General features: G+C 45.5%; 2 protein-coding genes across 6 annotated transcripts in view; one reads left to right on the top strand and one right to left on the bottom strand.

Annotated features, from left to right (window-relative positions):
* The window catches only part of LOC135099955 (uncharacterized), a 216,848-nt gene that overhangs the window by 38,420 nt on the left and 155,928 nt on the right, over positions 1 to 22,500 (top strand). For 2 of the 4 annotated variants that reach the window (XR_010268460.1, XM_064002696.1), the window contains exons 1-2: positions 12,429 to 12,582; positions 18,727 to 18,772. The gene's annotated coding sequence lies outside the window, so the exon portion shown is untranslated. Of the gene's footprint in view, positions 1 to 12,428; positions 12,583 to 18,726; positions 18,773 to 22,500 lie in introns of those variants that run through there. The other 2 variants (XR_010268461.1, XM_064002698.1) reach the window with 1 other exon arrangement.
* Positions 1 to 22,500, bottom strand: part of LOC135099954 (uncharacterized) — a 69,493-nt gene that overhangs the window by 8,602 nt on the left and 38,391 nt on the right. For both annotated transcript variants that reach the window (XM_064002694.1, XM_064002695.1), the window contains exon 2: positions 5,223 to 8,831. In XM_064002694.1, the coding sequence (XP_063858764.1) occupies positions 5,223 to 8,560 (3,338 nt within the window). In that variant the 5' untranslated portion in view covers positions 8,561 to 8,831. The remainder of the gene's footprint in view (positions 1 to 5,222; positions 8,832 to 22,500) is intronic.

The following is a 22,500-nucleotide window of genomic DNA, read 5'->3' as shown; positions in this document are numbered from 1 at the left end:
CTTTCTCTCCTTTCCACTCGTCTTATCTTCTCTCTCCTGCTCTTTAGTTCCTCTTCTTCATCCATATCCTTTCCACTTCCTCTACCCAGACCTTGCTTTTTTCTTCCTCTCTGCTGTATTTGGCTGTCTTCCATCTTCCATCCCTCTCTCTCTGTTCCTTCCTCTCTCTCTCTCTCTCTCTCTCTCTCTCTCTCTCTCTCTCTCTCTCTCTCTCTCTCTCTCTCTCTCTCTCTCTCTCTCTCTCTCTCTCTCTCTCTCTCTCTCTCTCTCTCTCTCTCTCTCTCTCTCTCTCTCTCTCTCTCTCTCTCTCTCTCTCTCTCTCTCTCTCTCTCTCTGCAGATCGTCCCTGCAGTCTTCTCTATCCATACCATCTCTGCTTCGTCCTCTAATACAACCTTCCTTTCATCCTCTTCTTCTATCTCTCGTCTCCTGTCCCTCGTTTACACCACACAACCACTCTTGCAGGTAACAGCCAATCACGCCGCCTCCTTCCCCCGAGGTGCCCTATTCATTTTGTAATGGCCCATTTACACCATTCTCCCTCCTCCGCAGTGCCTCATTACCCCGGTGGCACTGGTGGTCGCTGGGGTGTATAATAGATTGTGTATTTTTATCTCTATCAATTAGCGGCTTTATTTAATGCAGCGTTGTGTTCGTTTTTGTGCTGAAGGCTCAGATGTCCCCGTGGAATGTTGTGTTGAGAAGGGAGGGAGTGGGAGTGATTGGGTGGATGAGTGAGATACATAGTGAAAGGGTAAGGGTGAGACAGGAAGGTAAGGGTGAGGCTGGGAGGTAAGGATATGGCGGAGAGGGGAAGCTTAAGACAGGTGACAAAGGCTCGGCAGATTGACAAGGGTGTGATTTGGTAGTAAGAGTAAAGTTAGGATGACTACGAAGTGTAGGACGGGGACAAAGGTGAAACAGGAGACAAGGATGTGACAGGGATGAGGGAGGAAGATAAGAATGAGATAGAGAACAAGGGACAAAGGTGGGGGCACAGTGACAAAGGGGAGAAAGATGATGGAGGAAGACAGGAAGAAATAAGGGTGAGTTTGGAAGGCACTAATGAATCCCGAATGAAAAGCGTGACACAAGGGGACAGGGTGAGGCTGAAGGACATTGGTGATTCAAGGGGACAAGGATGACGGAGGAAGATGAGGGTTAGGCTAGAGAACAAAGGGTGAGGGGCGGTGACCACTAGGGAGGTGATGGGATGAGGGAGGGGATGCACTCATGGCGTCAAGGGGCGAGTCGGGGGAGCGGTGTTCCATTATGCATAGGCTGTCCTAGTTTGGCGCAGGACACGCGGATATGAAGCAGGCCAGACGGCAGGACACGGCTGAGTACGCGCACCAGGTAACGCAGGGACAAAGTGAGGAAGTGCCGTGCAAAGGAACCATTTGCCGGAAAATTGCAAGATGTCTCCATAGTTTACTTTTTGGCTATTAAAGACACTGTAACCATAAGCAATAAACAATTTTACTTGACAAAGAATCAGACTGTTTGCATTAGCTTTATTAAATATTTGCCCTCCTCCCTTGATATGAGTGTCTTCCTTCTAAATTATAATCTAAATTTGTACAACACACATCTGACTAAGCAGAGAAGAAGCCATGGCCGTCAAGAATCCAACGTGTAAACAATTATTACAATACACGAGAAAATAACGCTGGCGAGGATAAATCATAACAAAATACCGTCAATATCACTCGAGATCCTAATGATGTATCAATAGCATGTCCCTTCTAACCCATGTATCGCGATGGAGTTTTCTCAGCGTGAGTGTCATGCCGCCTTTTCCAGCAGCAGAGGCATCCCGGGAAACGTATCGCGATGCAAGGTGGGAGGCGCGAGTCATATGCTAATGGTCGGCGTGGGGGCCAGGTGTCTGATATTGACTGCGGCAGATTCGCGAAATGACAAGAATGTTATTGCGGGTGTCATCAGGGCCAGGCGGCGGCGGCTGCCTGGCGGGGTGTGCTGCGGGACCAATGCGGGGATGCGCCTCGCCTGGGAGTATCGGGGTCGTTTGGAGGTAATGCTTTGGAGATAGAAACGTCTTGTTGCTTAAAATATTGACCTTAATTGAATTTTCCTCACCACGGAGGCGCTGTAGGCGGGCACTGGTGCGGTAGTAATGTTCAGCTGTACAAGAGAGCTGACTTGCGCTGGTGTTGCCAGGGAGACGTCACCCACACCCACGCCCAGCAAGACTCGACGTCACCCACGTCAAGCAAGACTAGACGTCATCCATACCCAACAAGACTCGACGTCACCCGCACCAACAAGACTCGACGTCACCCGCACCCAACAGAACTCCAGCGAATCGGCAGCACTTTCTCACATTTTACAGGATTCTGTGCGGCTTGGGTGGTGCTAACAAGACCTCCTTCTATACTCCAACCGGCTCCCTTCCCTCATGGCTTCCTTACATGACTGGACAGGACTAACTGGGTTCCCTTTCATTCCGCGGCCAAAGTTTCGTCCTGCGGCCAATCCCTTTTCATGAAGAATTAACTCTGTTTCACCTTTGACCTAAGTTAATGAGTGTACACATCCATAATTAACTGGCGTGTGTTATCTTCCTTTCGGGTTTTCTTGCGTCCTTCTCCTCCTCCTCCTCCTCCTCCTCCTCTTCCACCCTCTTCATTTCTTCCTTCCATCCTCATATACCTTCATATTCTTTTATTCTTCTCTCTTTCTCTGTTCCCTCTCATTGCCTCGATTTCTCACCTTCTCATTTCGCTTTCTATTCCCTTCCGTGTTTACTCTCCTCCTTTCCTACCCTTGGCCGGGCGTGTCGCTTGCCACTTCCTTCCCTCTTCCTCTTCTCTGTCCCTGGTCATTCCCGACCCTCTCTGCCTCTTTGCCACTCGCTTCCCTTTGCCTGCACCCTCTTCACCCCTCCCGCTGTCTCCCTTCAGTCAGGCGCTTGCTAATTGTCACCATGGCAGCAACTACTGAGCTGTGTGCGTGTGTGTGTGTGTGTGTGTGTGTGTGTGTGTGTGTGTGTGTGTGTGTGTGTGTGTATGTATGTGTGTGTGTGTGTGTGTGTGTGTGTGTGTGTGTATGTATGTATGTGTGTGTGTGTGTGTGTGTGTGTGTGTGTGTGTGTGTGTGTGTGTGTGTGTGTGTGTGTGTGTGTGTGTGTGTGTCTTTGTGTTAGAGGATAGTTTGAGTATTTTGTCTCCCTGACGATGTGCACGTCTCTTGAGCAACAAAGGGTAGATAATACACACACACACACACACACACACATGCGCGCGCGTTATCTGACGAGTTCGCTGCATTAATATCACCATAACCTTCGGAATGAGCGGAGCACTTTTCCGGAAACTTTTAACTTTTTATCAGTTCTTTCTCACATTTTTGCTGTTTTAATATCGACGAACTTTCGGGAATGGGGTTAACTTTCGGTAGAATTGTTAGGTTCCTTTTTCATCATTCTTTTTTTTTTTTTTTATGTAGGAAGGACACTGGCCAAGGGCAACAAAAATCTAATAAAAAAATGCCCACTGAAATGCCAGTCCCATAAAAGGGTCAAAGCAGTGGTCAAAAATTGATGCACAAGTGTCTTGAAACCTCCCTTTTGAAGGAATTCAAGTCATAGGAAGGTGGAAATACAGAAGCAGGCAGGGAGTTCCAGAGTTTACCAGAGAAAGGGATGAATGATTGAGAATACTGGTTAACTCTTGCGTTAGAGAGGTGGACAGAATAGGGGTGAGAGAAAGAAGAAAGTCTTGTGCAGCGAGGCCGTGGAAGGAGGGGAGGCATGCAGTTAGCAAGATCAGAAGAGCAGTTAGCATGAAAATAGCGGTAGAAGACAGCTAGATATGCAACATTGCGGCGGTGAGAGAGAGGCTGAAGACAGTCAGTTAGAGGAGAGGAGTTGATGAGACGAAAAGCTTTTGATTCCACCCTGTCTAGAAGAGCAGTATGAGTTCTGTATTGAGTTCTGAGTATGAGTTCTGTTCTGCAGCTTAATTTCGGCAGTTAGAAAAAGGATGTGCCGCGCTTATGAGGCATTATAGTACGTACAGTCTTGCCTGATATAGCACCCCTTCTGTTTGTTACACAATTCCGAGTAAGTTTAAGCAATAGGAAATGTTTAGGAAAATAAGACAATCACGTAAAAGAAAGATAAAACGTAAAAGGAAGTTTTTTTTTTAATAGAACAATTACGTAAAAGGGAAATAAAATTAATAAGAGGTCTTTACGAAAAAAAAATTGAAAGGAGATAGAAAGGCAACAGAAAGTGTTTTCGAAAATAAGACAATCACGTAAAAGAAAGACAAAAGTAACAAGACATGCTTTCGAAAATAAGACAATCACGTAAAAGAGAAATTAAATCAATAAGAAGTGTTTACGAAAAAAAAAAGTGTAATTAGGAAATACGGGAAATAATTTGTGCATCTCTCGGCCGCGATGCACGAAGCTCTGTGACTGAGGTGCACCTGATCACCGCCGCTAGCTGAGGGAATCGATCTGAGCCGCATTACTGTCCCAGGAGGCAGCGGGGTCTCCCGATACCGAATAAGCTTGTCGGCTGCCAGATCCATAATGCACCTCATACTCACACCCGCAATGGTAAGGGCGAGAGTTCCCGGTGGGCGTTCGAGGACTTCGACCTGTAAGCCACAGCCAAGTTTCGGAACTCCCCCGCGCTGTCAGTTATACATGAGGACGCAGTGAGAGAGAAGGACCAGCTGTGTGGGTTGTGGCGATGGGAAGCAGAGGGAAATCTTCCAGGTGTGTGTGTGTGTGTGTGTGTGTGTGTGTGTGTATGAGAGAGAGAGAGAGAGAGAGAGAGAGAGAGAGAGAGAGAGAGAGAGAGAGAGAGAGAGAGAGAGAGAGAGAGAGAGAGAGAGAGAGAGAATGGGGTACTATTTCCTTTTGCATTTTCATTCGTGAGAAATCACGTTTGACCTTCCAAAAACCAGTTAATTACCCCGGCACGTGCGTCATGTTTCCGAGCTGCGTGCAGTGCGAGGCTGGCCCTTTACCTCACGCTGACTGCCTTCCGTGTTGATTACTCAAGTCAGCACCAGCATGGTGTACCGTGCCTAAGCCATCCTCGGAATGTCACGAAGCCGCTGAATGTAATGTTTCTTCTTTAACAACAATAACAACAACAATGACCCCCGGCTCTCCCCCCAACTTCCCCCGGAATACTGACCCGCCCATTCCCTTCAGTCTCGTATGTTGTGGTGACCAACTCTCACCTGGTGGCTCCTGAGGCTGCCGGCGGGTCATCGGGTGTCGTGGGCGTGAGAACATCCACAAGAGGCTCGTAGGGAACTACAGGCCGTCCCTCAGAGGTCTGCATGCCCTGAAGACTGCATCCTGCGTTGGTAAAGAGGTCCCCGCCGCTGTCCTGCTCCAAGGGGCTGAGCGGTGCTCCCAGGTTGGTATGGGACTCTGCCGGCCTGCGCATCTCCCGTGGGACCTTCCTTGGGGACCTGTGACTGGCTGGCTTTTGTTTCCTCTCCCTGTCATCAACAGGTGAGGAGGAACTTTTACGTGGGCGGCGACGCAAGTGTTCTGTTCTGTGAGGGCGGCGGTGAGCGCCCTCCCTGCTGTGGTGACGGTGGTGGTGGGGGTGGTGGTGGTTGTGGTGATGGTGATGGTGGGGTGAGTCGTTTTGCCTCTCCTTTCGTCTCGGAATATTCCTGTTTTTCTTCACTTGAACGGAGGTTCCCTTATAAGGCGAGGAACATGATTCACTGGAGAGGCGCCTTGGAGCAGTGGCTAAGAACGCGTCGCCTTTATCCGGCTGAGAGGCTTTCCTTGGCAGTCGTGTCTCTGAACTCTTGCTGCGGAATTTCGTGTCGATCTTAAGTTTTTCTCGTTCGGGTAATGAAATGCTGTTGGCTTTCTTCTTCGTCACTTTGGCCATAATTGTGTGTGCCTCGTCAGTCTCATTCAAGGGAGAGAATGCTGTTCCCCCCGCCGTGGTGCTCACCTGCGCTGAGTAGCTAACCAGCTGGTGCAGACTGAACTTCCTGATGTGCTGGTTCCTCCTGATTCCAAACAGTTCTTCTGTTGGCAGCGACTGTTTGCGGATCCTCTTCTGAGAGTTGTCCTTGTTGGCGGTTTGATTCTCTTCTAGGGAGCGTTGCCGTGGGAGAGTTTGTTTACGTGATCTCGGTTTCACATCAAAAATTTCGTTTATAAGGAATGTGTCCATTTGGGAATTGGATATTGCATTTTGTGGAGCGATATCATGAATTTTCTCCTTGCTTTCCCGATGGTTCTCGTGCGTCTTATCGACAGGACATAATTTGCTTGTTGTTGTTTCCCCGCCACTCTTGTTGCCACGTAAAGTCTCCAGTTTGAGGAGTTCCTGGCTGGAGGATACTAAACGATTATCTGACTTATTGGATGAATCAGAATCTTGAGAACCTTGCTTGCCCTTTGCTGCAAACTTGAGACGCTCTGCTATCAGTGAATCAGTCTCGCTAAGTGTTTTCTTATATTTGACATATTCCTCCCTATCAAAGTTATCAATTTTGATGTTTAAAATAGGATCTGTGGCTTCACTTGGCTTGGGAATGAATAATTTTTCCAAGCTGCTCTTTCTGCGCTCTTTCAAACTGGCTTTTCTGCTCTCACGCGCTCCTTCCTTCACTGCTTCTTCATCCTCAGTCGCAAGTGGTGGAATAATTCCATCCTGGACGTCTGGGGACTCCGGCCTCTGAGGTGCAGTGGCTGTGACACGCGGGGGAGGCAGCGGCTCCGTCCTTGGCTTTCTGTTAGGTTTTTGGAGTACGAAATCCGCCTCTCTAGCGTTTAGATTTTGATATACTTCAGACTTGAGACCGTAGGGCGCTGGGTAGAACAGTTCGTCGTGAAGGTTGTCTGGTGTGAATAACCTTTGAGTGTAAGCGTCTTGCGGAGGCGTTAGGAAGTCGATCCAATCAGGAGACGTCACCATTGGCGGCCTTGTTTTGCTCTTGGCTGATCCATCTCCTTGTGTGGCGCAAGTGATGGCGTCTAGATTTCGAAGAACACTTTCTGGAACAAAACTTTCTGGCTTGGAAACCGACTTTTTGTTCTGTGGTTGCGTGGTGCTACCCAGAGACTCAAATTTTGCGGGTAAAGACGTTTTCTTTCCTGATCCTGAACTCTTGGAAGCGCCGTCCTCAGATGACGCGCTAGACAGAGGTAGATGACCGTGACCGCTACTGCCAGAGGAAGATTCCGAGGCTCTCCTGAAAGGCTCGCGTGGATTTCTTGAAAGACTTTGTGTGACAATAGGAGATTCCTCGTGCAAAGGGAAAATACACGATTTGGGTGGATATGATCTGCAACTCTCCGCATTCCCTGAACATTTTGCCTTTGACCCGTGATCCAGAGAAAGCTTCCTGGGTGATGAAGGCACCGCGGTGTGGGTCTCCTGCTTGCTGCTAAAATCAGCCTCAAACATGGGATTAAGCATTCCCATAGAAGATTTGCTTGACAGCCTGGGTGCGCACGCGTGGCTCGTGCCGGGGTTGATGCACGCGCACTGGCCAGGAGGGGAAGTCATGAGGTCGCAGGAAGTTGTCATAAGTCCGCCAGAGGTCGGTTGTTTTCGCACCACTTCTGGATTGGTGTACCTCCGAGCAGGGCGACTGCGGAGGCATCTTGGGTATTCGGGGTTTCTCACTGTTTTCACCTGGTGCGCCGTCCCTAAGGAGTATGAAGTATCACAGCAGTTTGACGTGTGTTTACGAAAGTGTTCTGTTTCCCCTTTGGAGACAAGACTGAAGGGTTTGATACAAGTCCTGCCGTTGTCTCCTAAAAGGTAAGATTTGCTGAAAAGACTTGCGTCTAGCATGTTGTCTCCGCCTTCAGGCAGACTAAATACCCCGTTCTCTTCTACGCCTCGCCTAGGATTCCCAATGGCGCCGCACGGAGTGGAGAAAGGTCCACATTGAAAAGGCTGGCCACACGACACTAGGAGGGAAGAGTGCAGTGGTCTTAGATTAAAGGCTGGTGAATAATATGTACCTCTGATGGGACGTGGACTTACACCTCCGCCAGGAAGGTCCGGCTGCTTGCCAGTCTGCCACTCAGCCCTGTCACCGCTGGGCTGCTCAGGCTGAGGACTAAGCCGAAACAATTCTGGCTTCTCCGTCATACAAGCAGTCATTTCTGATTCCTGTTTTTCACTTTTGTCAGTATCACAGTGTTTCTCTTCTGCTTGCCCTTGACCGCTTGCATCGTGAGCAGCGGAGGGTGGTGACTTGCTTCCCGAGTTTCCTCCACCACAAAGTGGAGGGTAATTCTCCTCCTGTTGTCTAAGGCCTCCAACGGCTGCTTCAAGCACTTCTATCTCAGGCTCGCACTCCGTGACCGAGACCTTGACAGGGGACTTAAGTGGGTCAAACTCATCCAGATCCTCTCCATTACCGGAGTCTGGTGACACCTCAGTAAGGTTTGTGCTTCTCTGTTTGCCAGCGGCTGTGGTGGTGGTGATGGTAGTGGTGGCGCTAGTAGTGACAGAATCAGGGGCGGACGACGACAAAGGGAGAGAAGTGGGTCCAGGGGGGCAAGGGGCACACGACACTTCCATCATGGCCTCCTAAGGACCACAAGTCTTCTTAGCACTTCCATCGTGAAATATTTGCACCATATATGTTGATCTGCGCAATAAAGCCTCTCAGATCGCTGGACGCTCTACTGTTGTTCCTGCTGAGGCTGTATCGCCGTTGGCCAAGTGGCAGCCACTGAGTGGTGACGCCGCGGCAGAGGCGCCGCTCACTCGCGACACATGAGCGAGGGAGGCGGTGGTGGTGACGGTGTTCCCTGCAGGTGTGCCACGTCCTCCTTCCTTGCGTCAGCTACACCTGCAACATCAAAAACATGTCATCAGTCTCTTATCGCCGCCACTGTCATCATCGTATACAGCATTGTCTTATTCCACTGCACTGCTGTTCACGTTAATGGCCTCAAGGGTAAAAACAGTGCATGATATTGAGGGAGAGGACGCATGACATTATACATTATACATCATACTCGTGCATACACTGCGGCTCAGCGAGTACGAGGAAAACACTGAGCTTGTTATTATTGTTCCTCCCTCCGCACCGCTGCATTCCACCATGCACTCCTCTTCCCTCCCTACCACTTACCTCCCTCATTCAAGAGTAATTTCTTTTTTTTTTCTTTCCCCACTTATGTAAAACCGCTTCCTTTTCTTCATCACCTTCACTTCTATCTCCTTTTTTCCTTTATTTTTACTTCTGGCTTACACTTTTTGGATTTTCTTTCTCCTTTCTTGTTCTGCGTGTTATTTACTCTCCTTTCCTTCTCTTCCCTTCCATTCCCTTCCCATCCGTTCCCTTTTTATTTATCCCTTTCCTTCCCTTCCCTTCCCTTCCCTTCCCTTCCCTTCCCTTCCCTTCCCTTTCCCGCCCCACCATTACATATAGTCCAACTTTTCTCTATGTTCGCATTTTCCCCGCCATACAGTTTTATTCAGTGACTTCTTTAATGCACCGCTGAGACCATTGCCATAAAAACACTGTCACCACCTCGTCTCCGCGACCTCCACCACCACCACCACCACCACCACCGCCACCGCAGGGTTTTCTAATGCGGTATAGCTCGAGTTGCTTCACTTTTTCCCTTTTGCTGAGTGGATGCCTAAATGTTTCAGCTTCGCGTGTGTTGCCTTGGAAGCTCATGTGAATAGCTTCAATTTCCCCTCCTCCTCCTCCTCCTCCTCCTCCTCCTCCTCCTCCTCCTCCTCCTCCTCCTCCTCCTCCTCCTCCTCCTCCTCCTCCTCCTGAGTGATACATGGTGTGTCAGCCTTTCTGCTACACTTTTTTTCTTCCCTCTCCCAAGTCGACGAAAAAATAAAGACAGCCAAGAGTTAAAAAGAAAAAAAAAACATCGCACACTTTATGCCTGGCATCACTATTTCCAGCACAAAAATCAAACAAAATACTACAAACTTTGATTTTTACAGAGGAGTTTTCATCGGATGGAGTTTTACTGTATTTTTCTTATATTTTTTTTAAGCGTTCTTTTTCTTCAGTACTGGGAGTGTTTTTATTTTATTTTATTTTTTTCTTCGGGGACGTGTGTCGGCGCAGTTCCGTTCTCTTCCTCCTGCTCCTCCTCCTCCTCCTCCTCCTCCTCCTCCTCCTCCTCCTCTGGGCGACGTTAGAGAAGAGGTAAACGGGGACAAGGGAAGCGCCTGTCACAAAGGTGTTTCATGCAAGGTGACAGTCTCTAAGGAACGGTGTGTGTGTGTGTGTGTGTGTGTGTGTGTGTGTGTGTGTGTGTGTGTGTGTGGTTGGCAAGGCGAGCAACAAAGAAGCACTCAGAAACACTAAAGAAACACAAAACTTCTGTGCTGACGAGCAGGGGAGTGGTGCACTGAATCAATGGCAGTGCAGTGGTGACGCATGTGTTTGTCATGCTAACGAGTTCTTTTTGTTCCCGCGACCATAAAAAGAATGGTGCGCAGTTTCAAAAGTACGCTGCATTAAATGATATTGTGGTGAATTATTATTTCATGGAATTGTTTCATGTGCAGAATATTTAAATGATATTCGACATTTTCTACCTTTCGGGAATATTTAATGCTATGTATTTATTTCTGCTAATGAAGCCTCGAGCTCGAAGTGCGTCGCTAAGGAAACAATTTTTTAGTTATCCTGAGTTCACAAAACCGTGTCAGGATTACAAGAGAGCGACACTTCTCCCAGTAGATGGCGTTTCGTTCGTGACTTGTATGTCTTATCATCGGATCCAGAGTCAGTCACATTGGGGTGATGGATGGGAGTGAAAGGCACATACAGGTAGATGGATAGATACAATCCCTCTCTATCGCAACACACCACCACACGTCGTTGCCAACAGTGAAATCCAGCGGATCAAGCACGTGATCTGCTACAGACACAGGTATTCACAAGCGACTCACGCACATTTGAAATTTCCACTCCGATATGTGTAAATGGCGATAGGCAGATCCAGCACTTCATAGACACTAATGTAATGAATGAGCTTTACCTGAGCCTGTGTAAATGGTGTTATCTCTCAAAATAAAGGAGGTACTTGTTTGCTTCCTTTCACTAAATCAGATAGATATGTATCGGTTTGGGAATAGCGACTAACGCATAATTAACGAAACTTTAATGTGAATGACAACGCAAATCGTCCGGTGAGGAACAAGATTAATAAAGGTAACAAGAAAAGTCATGAACGTGGCTCAGCAGAACCCCGTCTGATCTACCTTATCCAACTTCTCCTTTGCTCATTCACCAGTCCGATGCGCCGAGAAACTTGAAGTACCTCCCTTAAAGTTCCTTCCTCCAGATGGCTCTTTCAGAATCGAGTGGGTGAAGACCAATAACTTTCTATCTCTTCCCTTGATGGACCCTGGGCAAGCATTCATTAATCAGTATATGTCCACCATCTTTCCTCGTCTATATTTTGATGTTCATATTGATTTGCTTATGGACGTACGGAAATGAAGATACGGTAAGTTTGATTGCTACGCGGTGAGACGCCAGGCTCATGTGTGAAATTTCATCTCAGAATAAATGGCCAGCAAACTACAGACCGACTCATGGAATTATATCAAGGGGAGTAACGTGTGATTGCAGAACGCGAATGTGAAAACAAATCCTTCATGAAACCGTTCCCAAAGATGTCTTAGTTACTTTCCACAGTACGGAAAATGTGCTTAAGGTACAGAAAAGTGGTAACTAGTAGTAGTAATAGTAGTGGTAGTAGTAGTAGTGGTGGTAGTAGTAGTAGTAGTAGTAGTAGTAGTAGTAGTAGTAGTAGTAGTAGTAGTAGTAGTAGTTATTGTTGTTGTTGTTGTTGTTGTTGTTGTTGTTGTTGTTGTTGTAGCAGCAGAAGGAGTAGCTAATAGTAGTAGTGGTACTGGTGATGGTGATGGTGATAGTGGGAGTAGGTGATGGTGATAGTAGCAGTAGTAGCAGTAATATAGTAGTAATAGTGATGGTAGTAACGATGGTAGCGATAGTAGTAATAGCAACAGTAACAGTAGTATAATAGAAGTAGTATTGATGATGGTGGTAATGGTAGTAACAGTATTGTAGTACTGTAATAAAGGTGATGGTAGTTGCGATAGTGATTCGCTCATCCAGATTATAAAAGGAGACTAATAACTCTACCCGAAAGTCTTATATCTTACAATATTCTAAGTAGGGGATGGACTAACCTTTCAGTAATCACACATTCAAATACGGCGCCATCCTGTCACCATACCCCATGGAGGAGGTGTCCCCCCCACCCCTCGTCCTTCCTTTATCCATGATAACTATTGTACCTCTTAGTTTTGATGCACATTGTATGTATTTCTAAATCATTATAATTGATTTTGTATAATGTTTTCTTCCAATTATGTCTGCGTATTGTTGTAATATTCAAGTGATTCATTTCTTCCAACGTGATGGCTAGTAGTGCCCAGAGGCAGTAAGGGATCAGGAAGTGTTTCCTGAGTGGTCGGCGCAGGTCAGCGCAGTGGTGTGCGTGTGTTTCTTTACGTGACGCTCCTCATGCTACTTTTAACAGTGATATCTGAAGCTTTTTGAAGTACTCGTGCTCTCCAGAAAGGAGGTGAGTGTTCCACGTATGGCCCTGGAGGCAAGAGTGAAGGTGGAGGAAGACAGGTTTAGGCTGTTAATGAATGATAGAACTAGCCGCAGTTTGAGGGTCAGGCTGGAGCAGCGGTGGCGGGCGATCCTTCCTCCTGCTTGTTCCTTGTCACTTATACCATTCCCACGTCATTGTTACCCTGTTGTTCATCGTGTTGAAAGTACAGAATGTTTCAGTGTGTGTTATTGGCCAAAGAACAGCCTTGCTAGCAGGCTGCCAGGCCTTCCCGCGCATCCTCCCCTGCGCAAGGTAATGGACCCGCCCTGCTGGATGCCACGTATGATGGTGGAGAAATTCAAAGGATTTCTAAATTTACATCAATGCCTTACCCTGTGCTTTGCGTACTGATATCTTCCAGTCAAAATGTTCCATGTTATAGATGAGGTGGAAGACGGGAGGTCGGGGGAGGGGCGGTTAAGTGATATACATCATAACTGCGCCCAGCAAAACCTTCCCCGTGCGAATGTCCACCTGGCTCTTGCCAACATCCCCTTGAAAGCCAAGATTAAAATCCTTAATGAAACAGGTTTGGCAGTGCAATGTGGTGTCATAAATTAGAGGACGGTGTCAAACAAGATATGCCAAAATTTAATATTGATCCAGGTGTTTCTATAGAAGATATCTGCGAAAAACGATATCTCACAGGGTCTGAAATGGATAACGGTGTAACAGCAATAGCTGATCTGCATCTGATACGAATAGCTGGTCACTGTTTGCACCTTACACGCGCAGCAGTTGAGGCGCCGTGCTACACTCCATAGACAGAGGTGTGGGAATATTCCATATGTAAATTCTAATCCCTTTGGCATGTATTTCTTGGCGTCAACAGCCTGGGAAGCGACAGACTTACAGGGACTTATCTGGGTTTTACCTTCCCTGGCGGCTGCACGGTGGAAAAGATGGATACCGACTTTTGACGCCGTGTGGGGATGTATGCATAGTAGAAAGATGGAGGAGAGAGAGTGTGCTTGATAAAATGGCGTATATACACATATTTATCTTAACGGTAATATTTGTTTTCATAATATATATATATATATATATATATATATATATATATATATATATATATATATATATATATATATATATATATATATATATATATATATATATATATATATATATATATATATATATATATACACACACACGTAAAAATGCTAGAGAACTGCAGCAGATGTCAAACATTTTCAGGAGTTTAAAACAAAGACTAATTAATAATCAGTCTGAGGAAGCGGAAAGGCGACTTATTAAAAAGATACTGACAGGGGAAGAATCATAAACGCATGTGGGGAAGGAAAACAAAGATAAATGTGATACAGCATTTGTTGTGGGGATGAAGTGTGGATGGTGAGGATGAAGGTGAAGGTCTGGGTTGCGGGGATGCTGGTGATGAAGATGAATGTAGATGAAAAGAGGAGTTAGGTGAGAGAGAGGGAGAGAAGCAGAAGGAACATGATTAGTAGAGGGGAAGCTGGCTGGAAATGAAGTGTTGGTGGAATGCATTAAAAAAAAAAAAAAAAAAAAAAGGAAAAAGATAATACCCGCTTGCATCAACGGACAAAGGAAAGATGTCAAGGATGGGATGAAGCTGACTCACTAATGGACTTTGGCTGCTCAGAGAGGTGAACTGGGATGCGCATGACAGCTTTGCATAATTAGAACTGGCGCTACAGGGGCGTGGCGTGGCGTGGCGGCTCTACAAAGGAGTAGGTCTAGACAGGGCGAGGGGGAGGATCTGTCTGGCTCAGAGCTCTGGTGGGCGTGGCAGTGATGAGGCAAAACTAGTGTTTGTCACGTGTAACATCGTAACAAATGTGGCGAAATGAAGAAATCTTGGGTCTTGGTGAAAAGATCTCGGCAGGTTGTGAAGGTGCGTGGTGATGTTTGCAGCAGGACGTGGCCGAGGACAATATCCAAGCACAAATATGAGAGAGTATTGGGCGCGCAAGACATCCACTTGGTTTACTTTTCCCTGGGGAATCCGCGCCGTGCCGTCTCAATTCCACTGTTGTCTTCCTTCTCGCGGCTGATCCTTCGTCTTACTTTTCTCCTCCATCACAACTTCGAAACTCATTTGAGAGCGCAAATAAAGTTTTGTTTTGTCTCAGTTGAATTTCTAGGAAAGCAGAAAGTGTTTAATATTTCATTGTTGTACTCGCACAACGTCGTTATCTGCTGCTGCTGCTGCTGAAAAGCTTGAGGAGAATGAAAATAGCGGGAATGTGACGTCCTCCCCGGTCGGCAAGTTTCGTTCCTCAAGTCAACAAACTCGTTAAAGCGAACGGAAAGTCCTTATTGTGGAGAGTCGACGAGGGCCATCCGGGGAGGCTTTCTTGGCGGCCACCGGAGCGGAGAATTGACGGTATTTGTGCAGGACGGCACAAGGAGCCGCGCACCACGGACCACATGACAACAGACATGATTATATATATATATATATATAATATATATATATATATATATATATAGCTATATATATATATATATATATATATATATATATATATATATATATATATATATATATATATAAAGAGTTGGAGAAGATGGAGTAGTGAAGTGACGAACATTGTCATTTACTCATTGATTTGCGCATGTGTTTCCACCTTGTTTTGAAAGTGCAACAAGACTTTATATCACTGTATTTCATTATAACAGCAAATAATAGAGATACAAGAAGTTCAGTATTTTACAAATAAATAAGGCTGAAATCAGTTTCCCAGACATATTTAAACAAGACAAATACTTAAGCCGTTCCTCAGCAGTGTTACCATGTTACTGTGTCGTCGAATGAAAAAAGAATTACTGCGTCAGAGTCTGTGACACTGAGTATAAAATGGACTAGCTTAGTGAGCGATGGTTGATGACTATACTTTATTTATTCAAGCCTCAGCTTGACAACGTCTTCTTTTTGGCTGCTCCACCATAAACATTTTCAGCATCACGTGTTGCTTGCGTCACTTAGACACTTGTCACCTCCGACTTTTATTTCCCCTCCACCCTGCGTTGCGAAGCAGGTGCAGTTTTGTGATGACACTGGATCATTTGCCCTTGAATAAATACCCAGAATTTATTGCAATCTAGCTAAGACGGAATTGACCAATAACACCTGATTCGATTGAGTATACCCGGGGAGACCTTAGTGTGTGTGTGTCTGTGTGTGTGTGTATGTGTGTGTGTGTGTGTGTGTGCGTGTAGCCACCAGATTGGATATATGCATCCTGGACATAACGTAACTTAAAGAAAAATGTTCTTGCATCTCACATAACATGACTCAGTAATATCACATGATGGCTGATATTTTGAACTCAATTCACTTGCTCACTGTATTGTTCCCTGCTCGAAATAGACTGGCTGAGTAGGGCGGTCTGGCCTGGCGAGACGTAGGGGCGGTGCGTGTGTGTCAGTTGATGCAGGGCAGCGAGGGAGCGCGGCAATGGATGCAGGAGGGGAGAATTTTTACACGCTAACCCTCCAGTGACGATGTGTGGAGAGGGAGAGGCGGAGCGAGGCAGGGGAGCAGAGAGGGTGAGAGGGAGGAAGAGGAGCTGAGAGGCAGGAAAGTAGGTAGATTTGTGCAATGTGACAAGGGATAGAAGGAAGGAAAGGGTCTTAGTGATGATTGGCTGGCAGCTTGTTGACGTGGCGTGTCTCCAATACTCGTCCCTCTTGCTGCTGTCAGGCGCCTCATTGTGGGGCGAGGAGTGAGAGTTGGGACACATTACTGACACCTTTCCCTTCGTGTTTTGTTACACATTTGCATACCTTGTACATGCAAATGAGAGAGAGAGAGAGAGAGAGAGAGAGAGAGAGAGAGAGAGAGAGAGAGAGAGAGAGAGAGAGAGAGAGAGAGAGAGTCAGCAGTTGCGTAAAGAACAAAAAATACGTAATAAAAACAGTTGAAGTAATCAAGAGAGAGAGAGAGAGAGAGAGAGAGAGAGAGAGAGAGAGAGAGAGAGAGAGAGAGAGAGAGAGAGAGAGAGAGAGACAGAGTCAGCAGTTGCGTAAAGAAAAAAATACACGTAATAAAAAGAGTTGAAGTAATCAAGAGAGAGAGAGAGAGAGAGAGAGAGAGAGAGAGAGAGAGAGAGAGAGAGAGAGAGAGAGAGAGAGAGAGAGAGTTATTTGCGGCAGTGTGCATAAAAAGACAAAACAAAAACACTTAAAGGAATAATCTATTTCCTGACCACAGCCACTTCCTGCTTCCTTTGATCTTTTTCCTCCCGTCGCCTTGAAAGACAAACATTCACGCAACATTTTCCTGCCTTTAATGTTCCCTGTTCGTCTAAACATTCACGATCTAGACGACGCTTGTGTCTCTCTCTCTTGATTGTCGTTTTTCTCATTAATGGATCAGTTTCTACGTTTTGCTTCCTTATTTATTTTATTATTTTCTCCTCTTGGTTCTTTTCTTCATTTTTTCCCCAATTTTATGAGTTTATTTCCTCTTATATTCATATTTTTTCATTATCTTCTCCACTTGTTTCCCTTTCTTTCCTCTCAATTCCTTGCATTTGCTCTCTCTTTAGATTTACGTACTTCACTTGCTTCCTCATTCTTTTTTTTCTTTTCCTCAGTTTCCTGTTTACTTCCTCACCAACAACTTGTTTGGTATTATTGTCTTAACTTCCATTTTTCATTCTTTTCTATTCGTTCTTGTTCACAGACTTCCATTTTTCATTCTTTTCTATTCGTTCTTGTTCATAGACGCTTTTCCTTTCATCTTTGTTTTACAGGCATTCTTTCTCGTCCTCTTTTGCTTTTCTCTCTCTCTCTCTCTCTCTCTCTCTCTCTCTCTCTCTCTCTCTCTCTCTCTCTCTCTCTCTCTCTCTCTCTCTCTCTCTCTCTCTCTCTCTCCAAGCCATGTTTAAAGAGTAAAACAGTAAACAAATTATCTTCTCCAAGGTGCACTGTCCAACCTCACAACCACATCATTAGCCTTGACTTTTTTCCCTCTTATCCTCCACCACTCCCAAATGTCTCATCTCATTCTCACTCAGTCTCTGTGTCTCCTTGCGGCCCCTTCCCTCCCTTCCCCTGCTACCCTTTTATCTGGCTTTCCTTGTGTGTCTTTTTTTTTTTTCATCTGTGACCTTTCTCTCTCTCTTCTGTCTTATCTCTTTCTTCTGGTTTCTTCTCTACGTTTGTTTTATCTGTTTCCACTCCCTTCCCTTCCTCGTCTGCTGCGGGGATTGGTGTTTCCGCCCCGCTGACAGTAACGATGTCTTTGTTTTAACTTAAATATTATAGTCGATGATTTGAACATTTTAGGTTTTTCCATCAAGGGTTGAATGCAGCTGTTACTTTCATTTTTTTGTTTTTATCGGATCATTTCATCACCAGGAAAGGCAAGGATAATATAAACGTTCTTTTTTTTCAGAGCTATCTAACCATGTGAGCACAGTAGGATACTTTAAGAGAAGCATAATTCAGTCATGATTCATACAAGTCCCAGAAGTCTTTGGTTATATACGTATGATAAAATAAAAGGTTACCAATTTTAAACTGAGGAAGCGTTCTGCGTGGCAAGACTTGTGTGCTCGACCGTGAAGCTGCAAGACCTCCCCTTCTCCCAACACACACACACACACACACACACACACACACACACACACACACACACACACACACACACACACACACACACACACACACACACACAAAGTTGGGTGTTGTATTTTAACAGACTTTTTCAATGACCAAAAGTGGAGGAGAAACAGGAAAGGGAAAAAAAAAAAAGAGGAGGAGGAGGACGCGGACGAGGAGGAGAAAGAGGAGGAGGAGAGGCAAGGACATAGCTGAAGGAGGCTCAGTATTTGGCGAGGATATGAGCGCGGCACTTTATGAGTTTCCGCAGGTGAAAGGCAATCATGTAGCAAGCTTATTGTTTTGTTGATCTCCTGGTCTCTATTTTTCTGTTTTTTACCCTTTACTCATTCTTGTTGTTTGGGTGTTACAACTATTGGCTCACTCTTCTCTTGTTTGCTCGTGTGATATTTTTGTCTATTTTGTTATTCTTAATTTTACTGAACTCACGTTTTTTTTTTTTTTTTGTGTGTCAGAATTATTGCCTCATGTTTTTTTCTTTCTCCCTTACAGGTAACCTGGTGCCTCGTTCCCACCTGGCGCGTCACTTTCATCAAGAGTAAGTGTTATCCCTCTGTTATTTTATTTTATTTCTTTTAATTAACAAGCTCAGTTATACACGTCACGAATGTATGGCATTTAAGACCAATTACAGTGCTTTCCCTCACCTGGTAGGATTATCAGAAAAAAAAAGAGACGGAATGTAAACGAAAGTAAAATTGAAAAGAATAAAAAAATAAAAAATAAAAACTACACACACTCAGAACTCGTACTCAGAAACAACCACTCTTATGCCGCACTGTTTAAACTATTCCTGACGACTAGCTGAGTGAAGACCACACTGAGAGGCGGCATTGTTCGCGCGTCACTTGTGCAGGCGAGCATGAAGTAATCGTCCCCACTGATCTGGCAACACACACTCAGGAACCCTCGTACTCGGACGCTCTTGTCTACTGGAGTACCTTTGTGTAACATCCGCGTCCTCTTGAAAGGTGTCGGTGGGGCAGGAGAGAGAAAAAGAGAGGGGTGGGGAAGGGTAGGTGGTCAAGATAACGGGGAGTAGCGGGAATAGTTGTGTTAGGGAAGAGATGGAAGGGAAGAGGGTAAAGCAAGGGGGAGTCGGAAGGGAAGATGGCATAGATAGAAGAGGGATTTGGAATATTGTTAGTGAAGAGAGAAGGGCGGGAAGAGAAGGAAAGGGAGCTGGTAAAGGTGGAGGAGAATACAGGGAATTGCAGTGTTGTTCAGAGATGGAAGGGGAGAGAGTCAAGACAGCAGGGGGATTTATTGTGGAAGAGGGGATGTGGGTAAGAGGTGGAAGGGGAGCCGGTAAAAGTGGAGGGGGTTGGAGAGTTGTCTGTGAGGGCGAAGATTGCGGAAGGAAGGATTCTTGGAAAAATGTGTAAGAAAGAAGATAGGCTTTTGTGACACGTGGCGAGAGAGAGAGAGAGAGAGAGAGAGAGAGAGAGAGAGAGAGAGAGAGAGAGAGAGAGAGAGAGAATCAAATACACAAAAGGAGAAACAAAAACAAAGGACAATAAAGATAAAGGAAGATATAACATGATAAAGAAATTTACGGAATAAGAGAATGCCGAACCGAAAAGAATAAGAACAGGAGAGAGAGAGAGAGAGAGAGAGAGAGAGAGAGAGAGAGAGAGAGAGAGAGAGAGAGAGAGAGAGAGAGAGAGAGAGAGTATGTGTGTGCGCGCGTATGGACTGGTGTACTAGACGGTAATGGGAGAGACATACGAAGAATTCCAAGGTGGTTCATCGGACGGCACTATTCGCTACTGGCGCCGCTTGATGGGGGAGTAACGCGTTCAAGATTAGATCAGCGGTGACGGAACGCGGTGACTTGGAATTCGTGGTATGATAGATTGAAAAAAAATAAAATAAATAAATAAATAAACAAAAATAATAATGAAATGTGTCGTTTTATTCCCGTTAAGCTACTGTGCAGTAATAATTTTCTAGACGTGATAGTTTTTTTTATTATTGTTTCGTTTGCCTTGTTTTATTTGATTTTTTTGTCTTTTTCTTTTAGCAGTTGTGTAAAAAAGGTTAGCAATTCTTCATATTGTACGGTGCCTTTGTTTTGGCGTTTTAAATGATTAACCAGTCAGTTATTTAGGCAGTTTGTCAATCAAGCAGTCTATCTACCCATCTATCTGTCTGTCTATTTATCAATCTATCTATCTGTCCGTCAATCAATCAATCCATCAACCGTGTCATTATTAAGAAAAATAAGAAAACTACTTTTGATTTAAAGAGAGTGTTAGGAATGTTATGTTTCACTTTACTTAAACGTTGAAGGAAAGCGCCTTAAGTAAACATGAAAAAAGAGAGAGAAAAACAAACAAACATTCGATATTACAAAAGGAAGGGTCATTAATGTCTGGTTGCGAAATTCTGTTAGTCATTTTGCAAGCATTATTTTTCATATATATACTATTTTAGTATGTGTGTGTGTGTGTGTGTGTGTGTGTGTGTGTGTGTGTGTGTGTGTGTGTGTGTGTGTGTGTGTGTGTAGCTTGCCTTGGGAACATCATTTTTTTCTTTTATATTTATTTTACAGAACTTTGATAGAGAGAGAGAGAGAGAGAGAGAGAGAGAGAGAGAGAGAGAGAGAGAGAGAGAGAGAGAGAGAGAGAGAGAGAGAGAGAGCAAACAATATTTTACACCACACAGGCCAGGAATACAAACGAGCCGCTTTTCCTTCAAATAAACTCAATCAAAACCAAACGCAATGAAATTTTAACTGAGATGTAAACGCAGCATCACTCAGATTCAGATTCTGGGAACCATATGTCTTCAGATGCTATGTAATTCATTCTCTCTCTCTCTCTCTCTCTCTCTCTCTCTCTCTCTCTCTCTCTCTCTCTCTCTCTCTCTCTCTCTCTCTCTCTCTCTCTCTGTGTGTGTGTGTGTGTGTGTGTGTGTGTGTGTGTGTGTGTGTGTGTGTGTGTGTGTGTGTCATCGTCATGCTTCACTACCTAACACTCCTCATATATCTAATTAGAGTGATACAGCACGTACGAACTGTCACTGGAGCCCTTGTGTGTGTGTGTGTGTGTGTGTGTGTGTGTGTGTGTGTGTGTGTGTGTGTGTGTGTGTGTGTGTGTGTGTGTGTAGCTGTCGCCCTCCTGCTGGGAACCGCTGTGTTGTTAGATTGGATTGGAATTGGAGCGAATGAGGCAGTTTCCTTTGGGCGCCAGCAGACGAGGGTTTTGCAGCTTGAAGGGAGAGGGATTATTGACAGGCTGAGGAAACGCCGCGGGAGGGAGTGGCCGAGGAGAACAGATTGCCTTGAGAACGAAACCTCTCTCTCTCTCTCTCTCTCTCTCTCTCTCTCTCTCTCTCTCTCTCTCTCTCTCTCTCTCTCTCTCTCTCTCTCTCTCTCTCTCTCTCTCTCTCTTTCCCATTCAACGTTAAGGAGATTAGCGTTTAAATGTAACCAGATATAAAAGTAAACTATAATCAGATTAGGAGACACAAAATACAGCGTGACAGCTTGAGGGAATGGCATGGAATTATTTCGAAAGAGAGATACAGAGAGATTAGAAAAAAAAAGGGGGGGGATGGGGCGGGGTGTCTCTGCAAACTCGGAAGTAAAATATATATAATCACATACAATCCAGATATACATGCTAGATAATCGGGTTAGAGACTGTACCTAAAGAGATACAACTTTTTGAACACAACACTTTTTTATCAACTTCATTCAACATGTCCCGTGCCTAGAGTTCATCAGGAAGACTCGCGTAAGTGCATCCGAGGATTTAGTATAATTTAGCTGGAAAGTTGACGCTTCCATGATCCTGCGTCCTGCACAAGCAACGGGGAATGTATACCACTCATATACGATAGAGTGAAGAGGCGAGTGTGTGTGTGTAGTGGCGGAGGATGGGCGTGGTGGAAGTAAGGGTGCCTGCTTCCAGTGGACACGTGCATGACAAGGAAACTGTGCGTGCGTGTATTTTGCAAGAGGCGGTGGGAGGTGGAGTGCGGGGGGCTGCTGGGTGGAGTGCGGAGTAGTGAACGTGAGGTGAAGGCTTAGGAGGCGAGGGGAGGCGAAGAGACGGGACGGGACGAGACGAGAAGTGTGCTGCGTAAGATGAGAAGGAAAAGGAGAGTGGGAAGAGCGGAGTAAGGGTTTGAAGTGCAGGCAACAAATGATGTGGTGAGGAGCAGGGCAGCGGAGTGAAGGAGTGGTGGTGAGTGTGGCGCGCGTTACAGGTGGTTCAGGCCAAGAAGGTGGTCGGCTCCCAGATGTCTGCCTTAAGTGAT

The sequence above is a fragment of the Scylla paramamosain genome, chromosome 4 (assembly GCF_035594125.1).
Source record: "Scylla paramamosain isolate STU-SP2022 chromosome 4, ASM3559412v1, whole genome shotgun sequence".
Lineage (NCBI taxonomy): Eukaryota > Metazoa > Arthropoda > Malacostraca > Decapoda > Portunidae > Scylla > Scylla paramamosain.
Note: the sequence above shows the minus strand (reverse complement) of the source record. Positions and strands in the feature narration are given on the sequence as shown.